Source organism: Xiphophorus couchianus, chromosome 14 (genome assembly GCF_001444195.1).
Source record: "Xiphophorus couchianus chromosome 14, X_couchianus-1.0, whole genome shotgun sequence".
In the NCBI taxonomy this organism is placed as follows: domain Eukaryota; kingdom Metazoa; phylum Chordata; class Actinopteri; order Cyprinodontiformes; family Poeciliidae; genus Xiphophorus; species Xiphophorus couchianus.
In genome coordinates, this window is record NC_040241.1 from 3,542,671 (window position 1) to 3,558,860 (window position 16,190).

Below are 16,190 nucleotides of genomic sequence, written 5' to 3' on the forward strand. Positions count from 1 at the left end.
TGAGAGGGGAGGGAATATTTTATAAAGTCTTGCACATTACATCAACCTTAATATGAAAACTCTTACAACCAGGAAACAGGCTCTAGTGCCAGTTCTCTTATACAATAAAAGGCAGTACCAAGAATTGAAAAGTTCATGTAAAAAACAAGAAAACAGACAGAACACAGCTTTTTGATATTCCTGGTAGGGCTGGGTGGTGATGTAGTAATACCAACTCGGAAATGACCAGAGCACCACTTTGGATGGGAGTTAAACAGTTGGGTTGGAAGTTAAAGTGGGCTGTGCTCTGGTAAACATACTGTATTGTGCAATCATGCTGTGCAGCTTCTTCATATAATACCTGCTGTGGGACAGGAAGAGTTTATTGTTCATGAACTCTACAGTTAAAAGGGACAGCTCAGATATCTTAAAAGTAGGGTTCTGTGGAGCAGTTATGAGTGATTAGCATATTGCGTTCAGAAGTCAATTTATCGTTCCACTCAGGTTCGACCGTCCCACTAAGCTGAAGTCTCAAAATTCAATCCAGAGATTCAAACACAACGTAGTATTTTTTTTTTTTTTTAAACACTTTCCTTTCTCATTCAGATACAGTTCTGGCTTTCCTGTGTATGGTTATTTTAAAAATATTTAGTAATGTCACTGATTTATGATAAATATAAATGACGTAAAGACGTCATTTATAACGCCTTTAAAATAGACAAGCGTGGTTTAAAGGTTTAGGAACATTTGCATAAACCACAGGCCTGAACCTCTGAATGGTTAAAGGAGATCTGAGCTGCAGGGACTAAACACCAAGAAACTCCAGTTCAGTTCAAAAATCAGAGCTTTGATTTGTTCTAGAATGAGGTTCTGTGGAGTTATTAAGATTCAGTGAAACGCTCACAGCTGGAAGGAATAACAAACACAATTCTAGAGTGTTTCATGGAAACACTGTTTTAGAAACTTCTGAAGTGTCTTTCTTTCACCACTGAACGGGTATTTAAATAGTCATGTTCCTAATTAAACCGCTTTTACTTGAACAACTATAAAATGTCTGGCAAGTAGCAATCTGATTGGTCTAGGCTCCCCTCTGATTGGCTGTTACTGTAAACTACAGCTGCAGTTTTCCAGCCATTTAAAAAAGCCTGACCTGATTACGGTGCTGGTTCCTTTTTAATAGCCGACACTGTCAGTTGTCACCAAACTCTCCGATAACACAGGAACTACATTAATCACTGTTTGGTTTTTTTGAAGAAAAAAAAAGCTGCTAAAAGAGATCTGAAACACCACTAAATATAGCCACAAAGTCTCTAAATTAAGCTGTGGCCTCAGTCAGTCTCTCACAGCAGGGACAAGAGGACAGTGGCTGATTTTCAGACCTTTGTAGAGCCAGATCGGCTGGCCAATCAGTGGACCTCTGCTTTAACCCCCAAACCGTCCCTTTAAGAGATGAGCTGCAGAGATTATACTCTGCACAAGAGCAAGTCTTTGATGATAAAGTCATCTTCAACTCACTCCATGACCAAAGTGTTAGCATGTGTTCTAGCTAACCAAACTAATCACATGGCATTTTCATTATAAAATAATACACTGCTGCTTTAATTACCTGCACACCATAGAGGAGCAAGCAGAAGCAGAGCTGACTAATAATTATAGGAGTCGGTGGTATGAATACTTTACTTCACATGTTCAATGATTGTGTTTTGTGAGGTGATGACAGATCAATATGGGCCGTTGAATAGTAATTCATTCATTCATTCATTCATTCATATCATCTCAAAATGCCCAACAGTCTTTCCAGGCAGACAGTGACACAGGACATATTTTACAGGAAGGCTAAATTTGATCCAAAGCCAACACTGCCCAGCCCTAGTGACTGCTGCTATTAGAACATCTGATGACCACATTAACTACAGCTACAACAGTATTTATGAAAACAAGTCAAAATAGAAGAAGAGCTTTTAGTTTTCATACAAGTAAACAAAACTAGTATTCATCCATTTCTAAGTCATCTCAAGCTTCCAGAAACAGAAAACGACAGGTTCCTATCTAAGCCTTCCTTTTCCATTCTCTCGTACCAAAGTCTGGTTGTTCCTAACTAAGCGGTTGCCTTCCCAGTCTTTCATTCCCTCCTCCAAAGTCCTTCCTCCAGCTCCAGCTTCTCCTCCCGTCTCTTTTATTCCTTTCCTGGGTGGCTCTTGTTTTATAAAGGTCCCACCAACGGCCACCAGCAGCCTCTGGCTCTGTTGCTGAGCTGGGATGGCGTGGAACTGTGGAAACTGCTTAGAATCCAACACGTCCTTGTACTGGATCTCAGGCCTGATCATCCTCAGGCACGACATCTGAGTGGTATTGTCCAGCCCCGGCTGGAGCTCATAACCCAGAATTTTAATTAGTCCACTTTGGAATGGTCTAATGCTTTTGTCCCGGATCCGATGAGCTTCCACAGGCTTCCCCCCGTCCCTGAGGCACACCCGGGCCAGGTCTTCCCTACGCATCCTGAGGAGTCGGACTTCTTTTTCCATCTGAGCATGACCAAACTTGTCAATTTCCTTCCAGAAGGTTTTGTTGAAGGCTTTGTATAGATACCAATCAAAGGCATTCCACTGTCTAAGCTTTTCCCGTTGCTCCGGCGTTAGGGAAAGGTTCGGTAGCGTCTTTGCTTGAACAAGCCCGCCTCTAATACCAACACCAGCGGCCGCTGCTGCTTTGCCCACCCAGGTCCCAGCCACCCCACCGGCACTGATGGGCTTCTGCTGCCGAGCATTCAGGCTGAAGAAGACGACGGCATCCAGTGGCCAGCAGAGGGCGTGTCTCAGCAGGATCATGGACTGGTCGAAGTACTCGGAGACGAGAATCAGCTTGAAGGTCCGCCGGATCATGTCCTCTCCGAGCCGAGCCAGCGCCAAAGAGAAATTGGCATTGCTGTCAAGGCCAAAGTCAAACCACAGCAGGTTGTGGGCATAGTGGTTGTTCCGTAGACGAGGGTCGTAAAATTTTTTAGGGTCATCCGCAAACTCCCCCAATCCTTTGGCTTTCCGGAAGGCCGGGGCCACTTCTTTATAGTAGGCGAAGGAAGACTCAGCCAGAGCGACTGGGTCTCTGATGATAGAGAAGTAGAAGGTGTCTGCAGGCATCACCTTCTCCACCTGAAAACAAGAACAAACCTTGGTTATGAAAAGATGCCATGAATGGAAGTTCATGAACTGACATTTCTAGGCAGTAAAACATTTTCATGATGTTGAAAAGAAAAGCGGTATGATTGATAAGACCAAAATGTGTGTCAGTCAAAGCTGCAGTATGTAAACTTTAATAATGATTTTTTTTTTTTCCGTTTGTTAAAACTGTCACCATGTTGGTTGTTATGAGACACATGATCTATGACATGCAGCGGCCAATCAGGGCCAGGAGGAGGGTCTTAATGCTGTCAATAGATTTCACGTACTCAATGCTAAATGTGCTGCTGGTGGACAAATGACTCACTTGAAAATCATTTTCTATATTCAACGATGGCCAGGCTAACTAGCCTAGCATTCAGGACAGGCTCTGCTAATGGGGAGAAGCTGTAGCTGTAGCAGAGAACCTTCCTCCTGGCTCTGATTGGTTGTTTTTAGTTAGCACTGGGAGAACTGGGAGAAAAGCTCAATTTTCTTTTTCACAGATAATCTGTCTCATAATAAACTGTCAGAAGAGATTAACAGAATAAATATGTTAAAAAAAACATATTTTTAATCAAAGCTACATGCTGCAGCTTTAAGAGTATCTGAATTGTATACAATTAACCTCAAAATAAACAATTATAATTATGTGCTGATTTATAAATGGTTCATACTTTGAACCTTCAGACCGACAAAATGTCAGAGTCTGTTTGAAACAATTAGCCTTGAAATTAGAAAAAATAACATAACAAAAGTAATAAACCTAAATGACAGGAATATAAGTCCATGTTGGTGAGACCGTCTGATCTGATCAGTGAAAGTAAAGCTGGCTAGCTCTGAAGCTTCTTCACATCAAGTGAGGCTCAGATTAGCCCTGAATCATGTCTGGCTGAGTGTGTATGTCACCAGACGGACGTCGAGAGTCACTTCCTTCTGAAACAGGAAGTCTGAGCAGCATGTAGAGACTTCAGTTAGAATGAGGAACTTATGGATGTCCTGTGTTTTCATCGCCAAATAGTGTGATGATATGCAATAGTGAGTGATCAGATTATTGTTTTAGATTAAAACTGGATGAGCAAACGTTTGCTTTATGCTTTAGTCTTTGACCCTCCATCTACAGTGCAGAGTTGAGTAATTGAAATATTCCAGTACAGGACAAGCAGCCATTATTTGTCATGTCAGTGATTGAACACGTAGCCTATAGTAGGACAGAAATGATCCAATAGAAAGCTCCATCTGGCAGAGCGATCTGTGAACCATAAAGCTGGAACCTAAAGGACTCCAGCAGCAGGAGAAAGATGCAACAACTTGTGATTGGCATTATATAAGGGTTTAAAGTGAAATCAAAATAATTCCTTTTTGTCATTCATTTATTTTAGATATATTATAAAAACCCGAATCTGAGTATTAAAACAACCTTGTGTCACATCTGGTTTGTTCCGGGAGTTTTTTTTTCTACAGATGTTTTCCACGGAGAACTGGCCCCCAAAGTGTTTAAGCTGCAGCTGTGGCTACAGGCAGCGATGCACTGAACACATGATTGGCAATAATCAATCAGAAAGCATCTGTCAGTCTTGATGACCCAACCAACCATGAAGCACAGAGGCAGTTCAAACGTAGACAAACATCCACCAAGCGTTTCTTGGCAGAGACGCTTCGACGACAATAAGATATGTTAGGAGGCTCTTCCTAAGAAACCGTAGAGCCGACATATCAAAGCAGCCACTGTTATTACAAGAAGTTCAACAAATATTAAGAAGCTCTGTAGGATGATTTCATTATTTCATCCTTACCGTTTCTCAGAGAGAGAGAGCTAACCGGCATGCTGATTTCTTATTCTTATCCAACTAAATTCTACATCATCCTCGTGTTTTCTGCTCCTCTGAAGAACTCACCTCCGGCTTATTAAACCTCATGTGATTCCCCATGATGTGGAACTCGATGGCTCTGGGACCTCTGTAGCCTTTCACCCTGTGAGCGTTGAAGGGCAGCGGGTAGCCCAGCTGGTATCCCAGCGGCAAGGCGAAGCGGAGGTTGTGCTCGTCTCCGAAGCGGTACAGCATGTTGAGCACCGTGCTGCTGGCCGTCTTGTGGGTCTTCAGGAACATGATGTGAGTGTGGGGCTGACAGGAACCCAGAGACGGCCCCTGAGCATCAGGGGAAGTAAAGATGGATCGTGCGGCTGACTGGACATTGCTGGAGAAGGGAAAAGAATTTTACACAGAGGAGATTTCAAACTGCCAGGAAAGAATCAGGAGAGCAGGACATTTTTAGAATGTTTCTTTAAATTCCAGGCTTTTCCTTATTAAATGAATCATTTCATAATTTTGGTCTGGATGATTTTAACGTGCGACCTGAAGACTTAAAGCAATTCTATCTGGCATTCTGCTAATGTCAGCGTGCCACGTAATCAAACTCCTCAGAAGCAAGATGTGAGTTTATTGAAAATGTGTGCCTTTGGATCAAAAGTTTTCTGTCTATATGAAAACAAGTTGAATGTCCCAGCATTCCAACAATGCTGCGTTTGATTCATCTGGATCTGAATCAAACCCAGATGAAATCATTTCTGGATAAATTGTGGGGAAATACATCATCTGACCAAACATAAACCTGCTGGGGAATTCTGGGTTTGATGGTTGACTGGTTACTGTTGAGCTAACTGCTTCACATATTGTGATTTTAAGTTCATATTTGAAGCATTTTTACTCTACAAAATGAAGGACTGCTACATTCCATATTCGCATGACTAGGCCTTGTACAGAAGTAGCCGGGCCTTTCTAAAAATAATCATCTCTGCCACATCATTAAAAGAAAGTTATATCGCCCACAAGGGATCGGTTTCAGAAAGGTTTTCACCTACATGAACCCAAACAAATCGTCGTTTTAAACATGACAAAACAACAGACATTAGAAATGTCTAGAACCGAGCGCCAGTTACCGGACTGGAAGAACCACCGAGGACTTTTTTTTTTTTTTTTCAAATGACTAACAATTTTCCAGCCATTACAATGACTGGGACTGTGAAATAAAGACTTGTGTCATAAGACCAGCCAGTACGCTGCTCTCAGACCATGTGACTCTGGTATCACTGCCAACAAAAATGAAGCAGAACTCCACAGAATTCCAGATTTTTCCAGACTCCGTTTTAAAAAAAAATCTAATGGAATTTTTAAAACATTTTAAACATTTAAATACAAAATATTAACCTTAAACCTGTTAAATGACAGTCAGAACTCATCTTCAGGCTCTTCCACGGTGAAACAACACCGTGGAACTTTTAGAACGTGGCAAAAAGCCATTTCACTGATTAGGTACAAGGAATGGACTACATTAGGCTGCATTTCAACTCTTTAAAGAACAGTTTGTGAACTTTGGTTCATTTTTGTTGGCAAAAAATCCAATAGTCTTTTGGTGCTTAATTTAGAAAGAATGTTAAATACGATGGAACCGAAACCCGAAATAAAAACAACCCGTTGGTGAATCTCAAAGCGCAGTGACATAATTAACGTGTGGTGGCGTTTTATTAATATGTTATTATCAAACATCTGTCTTGTTAAAGCTCAGCTGTAAGGTTTAAAGGCATTTCACCCAATCAGTACACTACAACGGCAGACATAACCAGAAGATCACTTATTTTTCATTTTAGTAAAAAAAAAAATAGTGGTGGTACTTGTGGAGAATTATTCTTTCTCCATTTAGGTTCTTAATGTCAGTGAATTGAATTTATGAACTCCATTTATTAAAACTAATATACAGCGCTGGTCCATTATGATGGATCATTACGGGCTTACGCAACAAAATGGCACCCGGCAACAGTTTCTAGTTCCTTTAGGTAGCCTCTAGCTAAGCTTCCCTAGCGTGTCATTTCCTTTAACCTTAGCTTTGCACGCGTGTGCACTATGTGTTTGTGTGTGCGTGTGTGGGCGTGTGTGTGTGGGTGTGTGTGTGTATACGAGCATGCAAGCAGCTAAAAGAAAGAGAAAAACACAGAATTATTTATTCCCAACATACTGGATTAAAGTTTTTCTTCGAGTTAATCCCAGTGTTAATCAAGTTAATCTCATCTTAACTGAAAAATATATATTGACAAAATAAGCAACATTTTCAATTCAAAAACTATTTTTGCTGCTAACTTATTGGAAAAAAATGCAAGCTCAACAGTATAGATATTTTTCATTTAAACAGATTGGAGCAAAGTTCTATTCTATCCATTCATCTTTCCAGAGTTTCAGGAACTTCTGATCATTCATGGAACTTCTTTAGAAATCTGGACTGTGGACGTCTGTGCTGCTGCTACGTGTTTAGCACTGAGATGCTATTTTAGGCTAGAATAGCAAATAACCACTAAGTGGGCCAAGAGAGGCAACTTTATTTTCCATTTCTGCTGTTTGTGGATGTCGGTAGTGCGTCAGATTGACGGGCCTACCAGAAACGCAAATACAAATGTTCTGTATGTATGTAAAAGAAAATGCGATTAACTGTGTTTACAATTTTGAATGCATTAAATTCTATATAATTTAACATCTGTTGACACATTCTGATTCTGCTAATTGTTTATAAATGAATTCACATAATTTGACTGTACCAGCTGGTCTAATGGTGTAAAAGCTTAGCTGTGCTTCAACTAAACAATTTACACCTGAAATACAAAAATAAGAGACATAGAAGTATGTCAGATACCTTTTGTTGAAGATGACTCCCAGCAGCTGACCTGCAAACGCAATGGCCAGAAACAGCAGAAGTGCTTTCCACATCCAAACTGGTCCCAGCCGACCACACACCAGCCACCGCAACATCCTGAGAGGAGGAGGAGGAGGAGGAGAGAAGAGCGTTAAAGCATTATCACAAAACTATAACAGAGAACGACTGTGGCTTAACAAAAAGTCTGAATATGTATGTATGTATGTATGGATGGATGGATGGATGGATGGATGGATGGATGGATGGATGGATGGATGGATGGAAGGTAAACAAATCTGTGATACAGACAGAAACAGAGGAGATAAAAGAAGGAGGGTGAGTTGGAGGGAGGTCAACGAGGAGAAAGTGAGGGAGGAGAAGAATGGGGTGAGTCATGGAAGACGCCTGACTAAAAGCATCATGACTGGGAGGAAAACAGTCCCACACCATCAGGAGACATTCCCCACATTACATCACTGCGGCCTGTTTATAGTAGAGGCTTTTGTTTCTGGAGAAATACACAAATCGGCTATAACATGAAGACTGACGTCGAGTCGGTCACCTTTAAAAGCAGGATCATTAACTGTGACTCACTGACCGAGGCCTCCAGCAGTCCAACTTCTTCCTCGCCGTCTCCGCGCTCTTAGCAGAGCTGGGATTTGCGCAATTTGAACGTCTGAGGAATTTAGATAAGGTCTAAGAGAGTTTGTGATTTAACGGGGTCAGCCAAAATATTTTTGCATCATCCACATAACCAAGACCCAACGTTTCCCAGCAAAATAAGGACCAAAGAAACGAGCCTCACCGGCCTACAGCTACGCAGCAGACGGACATGTTGTGTGTTTGATAGCAGTGAGTTTTGTTTGCCTGTGAACCTGAACTGTTTATTGATTTTTGTTGGAAAGCTTATCTTTTTTGATAGCGTAAATAGAAAAAATATGGTAACACTTTATAGTGTTCATAAGACTGACATAACATCTGTCATGAGTCTTCATGAATGTTTATGACTGTTGTCATGAAGTGTCATTCGGTAAATAATGTAAAGTAAAGTTTTTAATGTAAAGTTCTTTAAAAGTCAATTAAAAGTGCCAACGTTGCATTAAAAGTGTCATTATTTACCGAATGACACTTCATGACAACAGTCATAAACCTTCATGTTGACGATAGGCGTTATATCATATATATTAATTTACCATTGTTGCTTCTGATTAAAGTTGTTCATGTTTTCTAGCTCCTACACTTTCTCATTTGTGTGATCGTGCATTTAGTTTTTCAGTTTGAGTTTTTCATATTTAGGAATGGTTTAGTCTCCCCTGTTCTCTGTTTTTCCTTTGGGATTTTGTTCAGTCTTTCTCTTCCATGCTTCACTTTCCTGTCAGTCAGTGAAGCGCTCTCCCAGCTCCAGTCCTCATAATCACTCCTCCCAGGACATTAAAGTCTTTGTTTTCATTCAGCCTCCGTTCGATTCTCCTGTTACACGCCTGATAGTGGCACTGCCTGCTGCTCTCGCGTTCACCGTTATCGCTCCACATTCTCACAGCTTCTGGACTATCAGCTGAAATTATTGCTACACAATAACAACGATAAAGATTATGGAATGGGCCATCTCAGTAATTATCTTGCTTGAGGACATAATGACCACTTTGCCTGACTCTGCTACAGTCTCCTACTACTCTCCAATTTTATATTATTTGATGTTACTTCAGCTTTTAACTTTATGTTCTCTCTGCATGTGATCTCATGCAGAGAGAAAATATCTAAGCAACTGTCCAATAAAATATCTGAAAATACAATTTAAACGACGCGATCCTTACTTGTTAGAAAGTGCAAAACTCTGGCATCGTTACTTTCCTCACCTCCTTATTTACTTGTTTTGAAAAAAGTGAAAGCAGAGGCCATATTGGCAGGTTGTAAACCACTATGTAAATACTAGCTGTAGAGAGAATGCGCCCAGCAGGAATGTCTGGCTCTAACAACCTCATAAACTGACACACACCGAAAATCAAACATTTTATCACAGTAAGTGACAAAGACGTCCTCAGTGTGAGTTGAACAGGTGACCTCAGTCGGAATGTTTGCACTGTCAACAATCTGCAGGTCTGGTTTTCTTGACGAGTCACAGCTTGTCGTTATCCGTCAAGCCTCTGTGGTTTTGTCAGGCCGAATATTTTTGCATATACAGACATGTATATACAGCAGCAACACAATGTATCATCTGATATTGTTTTCAGACATGCCATCTAAACTACATGCCTTAAAATGAGAACCAACCGATAAGAATATTTTCAGACATCTGCAGTTGTCCAGAACTTATAGATTCATTATTCTCCATGTTGTGAAAGTTAATCCAACTTATTATAGTAAAGCTGAAGTCTCCTAGTGTCTCCTTTGGATCACAGATTCTGTTCAAAGCTTCCAATAAAAAAAATCCTCCTGCTCTTTAAGACTCAACCACTGTTTTGCTCTAACCACAAAAACCTCTCATAAAAAGGACAGAGAAACAGACTGGTGGTTAATGAGTCCACCAAAAATTCATCAATATGTGCAACATGTACCGTTTAAGTCTGAAACATGTGACAGATATTCATTACATTCAATGCTGCTGACCAGAGGCTTAAACTCATACCGACACACTCGCTGAACATAACTTCAAAAACCTCTTTTGCAGATTTCAGTTCAATTTTTGATATAGTGAATTATTCTCAGACATGTGCAATTAATTCAAGCCAATTATATGAACGGATTCAGAAGATTAAATCAGTTTAGTCCTTAAAATGACGTGTTTTTTATCCAAGGAAATCCAGCTGATTGGATTGAGTCACTGACTCTGGATGATTCCCTGTAGGTGGATCGATGCTATGCAACACTTTTCTAGTGATACTGACCACTAGAAACACTTTCACAGCGGGGGTCACACTGACCAACCAGTCATTCACCAACCCACACACAGGCAGCAGGGCTGGAGCCAAGCGCCTTGCACAAGCTGGAATCAAACTCACAACCCGCCAACGCCAAGACTACTACTGATATTACTGGCTTTTTTTTTGTGATCACTTGTTCTAAACTCATTAGAAATTCACTGGATATTAACTGTGTGTGAATTGATACTGTAATTGATACTTGATTTTGTAAATTTTAAGAAATTTGACAGAAAGGTGTGATGGTCTCTGTGTGACGTGTGCTGGATATGGGCAGCACGTTTGAAAGGCGTATGCTCATCCGTAACCAACAGGTTGACAGTTCAACTCCTGGTTTAGTACGGGAGAGCCGCATGAGCCATAATATCCCTAAGGGAAGCATTCATGTTTTATCAGGCAACAGCCAACAAGAGCTACTGAAGACCTTGGAAGGGTAGTGAAAACGAAGCAACAGAAAACACATCAGCTTCAGAAAGTCTTGGTATTTTTAACTAAATCAAAGGAGAAATTTCTATTCCGCTTGTCAACTTTTCAGATCAGCCATTTACTCAACAGCTTTCAGGCATCAGAAGTAACATTTTGATTCATTTCGGTGTGTATATACAGTCACACAGAGTTCTGTTCAATGAAGCAGCTGAGATAAATATGGAATGTGAAGATGTGAGGAGAAAACTGAAACAGACTGAAAGCACTCAGGAACTCTGGCTGTCTGGCCTTGAAGTTTTTCTTCCCCCACTCCCACTGGGACACACAAGCGCGCGAACACACACACATGCACACCCCCACACATGGAACACATGGAACACACAGCTAACATGACGTGCTAACATCACATTCGCTGGGTGGCACAACAAACAGAAGCCATGATGATACAAGCAGACACCATCAGTCACACGCTAACCACACCACTAGATACCACACACACCCACGCAGGCAGACAGACTGTATCTGCATGAAGCTGATCCATGAGACGGAAGGAATATCAGAAGAAAATCCTTTGTCTGTGAGGGGCCCTTCCAGCCCCCCATCCACATCTCCTCCTTCTTTCCTCCATCCCCCCTCCTCCTCCTCTGAACGGCCACAGCCGGCCCCTCCACTCTTCTCAGGCTCAATCACTGCATCCAGAAGCCGCCGTTCCGCTCGGCTTTCAGCCTCACATTCTCCCTCCTCCCCCCACATCCGCCCCCCACCGCCGCCTTTCTGCCACTGTGCGGCCGGTCTACAGTTACCTGGCTCCCCGTCTGAAAAACATCGCTGAGTCCCCGGGCCGGTGTCACTGTGCAGCTGCGGAGAGCTCGGAGCATCTCGGAGTGTTCAGCTGCAGCTGGTCCACCGCCCGTACAGGCCATGGAATCAGAGCAAAGCCCGTTCACCCACCCGGAGCCGGAGCCGGAGCCGGAGCCGGAGCCGGAGCGCGCTCATTCCCTCACTCAAACCACTGGAACTTTCTTTGAGCGCAAACGGAGCCCTGCAACCTAATATGCCGACTGCCAAGACTGACAGCCAGAGAAATAGATGCCGGAGACTGCAGACGACTTCCGGTGTTATCAAAATAAAACGCTCTTTTCCGTATTTGGTTGTTAGCCAAGGCGATTTTGCACTGAATCCCGTGGCTGCGGTTTATTCAGACGTAATAAATGTTGGCTGCATGTTGAAGAGTAAGTGTAGATTTTACACAGTGGGATTCTGCAGTTATTATCTTACGTGCAGAAGAGAACTCCCCTCGGCCAGACTGAGATTTTTATTTTTAAGTCATAATATTTTGAAAATAAATAAAGACGAAATGCTAAAAAAAAAAAAGAAAAAAAAAAGACTGTTGCCAAACTACAAGGGGAAAATTTGCTTTGATGAGAAAAATGCTTAGATAGAGATCTGAAATATCTGACGGGACCAGTTCGGGGAGAACTTGTGGTTCTTGGACAGAACACCGGCGGCCAGGCCCCGCCCATCTGCTGGATCACTGTCCTGCTACTGATAATACTTTAACGCTGATGTATTAGAAGATTAATTATTCCCTTCTCTGTAAGATGATACCAAAGTATGTTCAGGACAGCTCAACATTCCTCATTTTATTTTATTTTTTTAACAATAATTTTTTGTGTGACTTAATTTTTATATTGTTACCACTGTATTGTCTTATTATTTCAGCATTACTCTACAATGTTTCTACCATTCATTCTCAAAATTAGAATTTTTCTTAGCCGGCCCTAAATGTTTTTACTAATAGTGTAGAAAATGTATAAGGCATATTTTATTCCTTGTTCACATTTATTTATTTATTTATTTATTTATTCATTTGGACACCATCTCCCTCTTTCTCCCCCCCTTGAAAATGCAAACTTCATCATTTTCCAATATTCTGTGATGAATATTGCTACTTACTGAGTTAGCTTTAAAGGCGCAAAGTTGCCAGTAGAGACACTGCAATCATTCTGGTTAGAAAATACAACAAATTCTTTGCTTTAATGATAAAAAAAATTAATAATAACTTTATCTCAATTAATATTGAGAACTGCTAATACAAACTGTACAGATGAAAAGCTCAGCTTTACTACAATGCGTTGTCTTTGTTTCCCAGTGTCCTGCAGGCTGTAAATATGTAATGACTTTCAGTTATTTCAACTTTTTTTTAGCTCAAAATAAACCCCCCAAAAAACAACATCAAGTGTCTAATTTAAGTGTTCATATCGTCATGTCCATTATAGATTTATGGAGCTAAAACTGTCTCATAATTCACAAACGCACAGAATTAGATTCACAAATGCACGGGACAAGATTCACACTTGTATTTTTGATGCAAACACAAATATGTCTTTACAAGATGTCTCTAGCCTCAGTTGCGCTGCATTTTGTTTTGTTTTTAAACTTTAAAAAACGTTGCGCTGCATTTGTGTGTGAATTTTGAGACTCCCCTGACGTCTCAATCCACAAATGTCTTTTTTAAGAAATGGTCTATCTGATTGGGTGATCAGCAACCAATCATATAGCTTCCTTGTTTCAGCCAATCATATGAACGGACCCCCAAGTTGCGATAGCCTATTTTTCAGCCAATCACATTAACCCATTCAACAGCGCTGTAGCTATGACGAAGCACCGCCAACCTCTGACCTCAGCCTGGCTTCTGGAAGCGATAAGTGAAATATCCATCTAACATATTTAGCTATTTTTCCCCATGTTATCATTAATGTTAATCGATTTAATTGTCAACACAACACAACTATCAACACAAGCTAGCTATCTAAGGGAGTAAACTGTGCTACCGACCAATACTAGCGCTTCTGCATGGTAACAGCGTCAGGCCAGCGTCGTTCCTTAAAGCTGAATGTCTTGTGATTAAAGTAACTGTTTAACCGCCTGGGTTTGTTGCCCCAAACCCAGGAAGCAGCTCAGGCTTTTGTGCCATTATTGGCGCGGAAGCTTTCGAGACCAAGATAATAATAGCCTTTGTATATTATGAATTGTTATAAAGTCCTGGCCTTTAAATGATCAATTATAGCAATGTAATAATTCACTTAAGTCACGCTTTTCAGAAACTTTTTTTTTTTTTTTACTTATCATACAAAGCTGAATATGCCAAAATATGTACCCATCTCCAAAATACACATAGATGTGCATTTCTTAGATTTTCTGTTAGCGGGAGCTGACCTTTACTGTTTTATTGTCAATCGGTGACGTTTCTGTCTGTGAGTGTTTGACAGAACCAGTAAAGCCCAGCTCACACTGAGAAAAAAATATAGAAATGCAGAAACCTGGTAGATAATAATTCATACATTGTTTCTGTAATATATTCGGGTTCTTATCTGATACTTTACGTGAAGGAGCGATCCGGACACCGTTGTTGACGCTTCTGTTTTAATGGTAACCAAGACAACATAACGTAAAGTCGCAACCTTACATGTGAGCACGCCTATTAGTATAACCCCACTAACTAGAACCAGCATCAATGCATAATAAATATGAATATATAACAGTTTATATTTCATATTATTTAAAATAAAAACTTTCAGCATTCTAATTTAGGAGGTAAAGACTGCAGGGACTTCACTATTGTTACAAGACTCCACCAGTCTCAAACCTGGATTTGTTTAAGTGTATATATGAATTTGAGACAATCATTACTCCAGATTTTTTGAAAGATCTGCTGCAATATAAATTTTTGTGGATTAATCAGTAAAATCTTTCCCTTCCATAGTGTCACCACCAGATGTGCCGTGTGACCCGATGAAGGTGAAGCTCCCCAGCCTCTTCCAGACCTGCCGGACTTTCACCAGGACTTGGTGATGGCACTGAGCTCCAGAAGTTCTGGTTTGGGCTTGTGCAGGGTCACACGCCATCAACTTCTAGTCGGTCTCTGTTTTGAAATAAAGTCACTTAAAAATTCATTTCTTCTGAAGCTCAGTGATTCTCAGGCATTACCTGCATCTGATGAGATTTTTTTTTTGGAGAATGACTGTTTTTAAGTTTCTGATATGGGCGCTGGTTCTGTAGCTGTTTTGTTTTTTTAATTCCTCATCTAGCACTGGGGTCCTCAACTCCAGACCTTGGGGGCCGGCGACTTGTAGATGTGTCCCTGATCCAACACACCTGACTCTAATAGCTGAATCACTTCCTCAGTGCAGTCATTTTCTCCATGGTAACATCCTCATTACTTGACTCAGGGGTGTCGAGGCAGAGACACATCTAACAGCTGCAGGACACCGGCCCTCCAGGCCTGGATTTGAGGACCACTGATCCAGCTGGTAGTTTACTTTTGTGAAGTCATCAGCTGCAACAAGCTTGAATTGCATAAAGATCACCTCTGTCCTACTCAAAGTCACTGGTATAGTTTGGATAGAGCTCTGACATGATAAAGAAGGCTGGTTCTGTTCTGGGGACGACTGTGGAGACTATGGTGTGAAGAAAGATTCTTCATAAAATCAAGAAAGTTATGGACAAACCTGAGCATCCTCTTCATGAGACTGTTTTGAGAAAACGGAGTGTCTTCAGTCAGAGGCTTCTTCAGATTCCCTGGAATACAGACTGCACCAGAGATCTTCCCTGCCAGCACCCATCAAGCATCTTTCAATAACTCTTTAAAGAATCTGAATTAATGAGCTACAACATCATTTAATTCCTCTTTGTGATAAAGTATGCAAATGCATTTGTGAGTGGAGCAGCAGAATGGTTGCACCATGAAAAGCTTTCCAAATCACGTGGCGCACGTACAAACAGTTTTGGTGAAGGTGTGTGTCGCCATCTGCCTAACTGAAAAAACACAGATCGTCATCATTGGAGGCTATTTCAATGCAGAGTGATCCTGAGATGAGGCTCTGCAACCAAAAGCAATCCTCTCTTCCTTGTCATCAGACTATCCTTCAGGATGTCAGAGCTCAGCCCACAGAGGCAGGGAGAACAGAAAGACCTTCAGAAATGTAAAATGGAGGAGACTGCCTGCAGTCCTGATGTTAATCACTCT

General features: G+C 41.2%; 1 protein-coding gene and 1 long non-coding RNA gene across 3 annotated transcripts; one reads left to right on the forward strand and one right to left on the reverse strand.

Moving 5' to 3' along the window:
- gal3st4 (galactose-3-O-sulfotransferase 4) lies at positions 1 to 14,624 on the reverse strand. Of its 2 annotated transcripts, none has more exons than XM_028038474.1 (4): positions 14,548 to 14,624; positions 7,818 to 7,934; positions 5,033 to 5,333; positions 1 to 3,128 (listed from the first exon to the last, which is right to left on the reverse strand). In XM_028038474.1, the coding sequence occupies exons 1-4, from the start codon at positions 14,607 to 14,609 to the stop codon at positions 2,025 to 2,027; spliced, it is 1,584 nt and encodes a 527-aa protein (XP_027894275.1). In that variant the 5' UTR covers positions 14,610 to 14,624; the 3' UTR covers positions 1 to 2,024. The 2 variants fall into 2 exon arrangements, with proteins under 2 accessions (XP_027894275.1, XP_027894276.1); XM_028038475.1 differs by lacking the exon at positions 14,548 to 14,624 and adding an exon at positions 11,965 to 12,215.
- On the forward strand, positions 12,281 to 15,117 carry LOC114157471 (uncharacterized). Its single transcript, XR_003598161.1, has 2 exons — positions 12,281 to 12,393; positions 14,928 to 15,117. It is a non-coding gene; the product is annotated as an uncharacterized LOC114157471 (long non-coding RNA).
- The last annotated feature ends 1,073 nt before the right edge of the window (positions 15,118 to 16,190 follow it).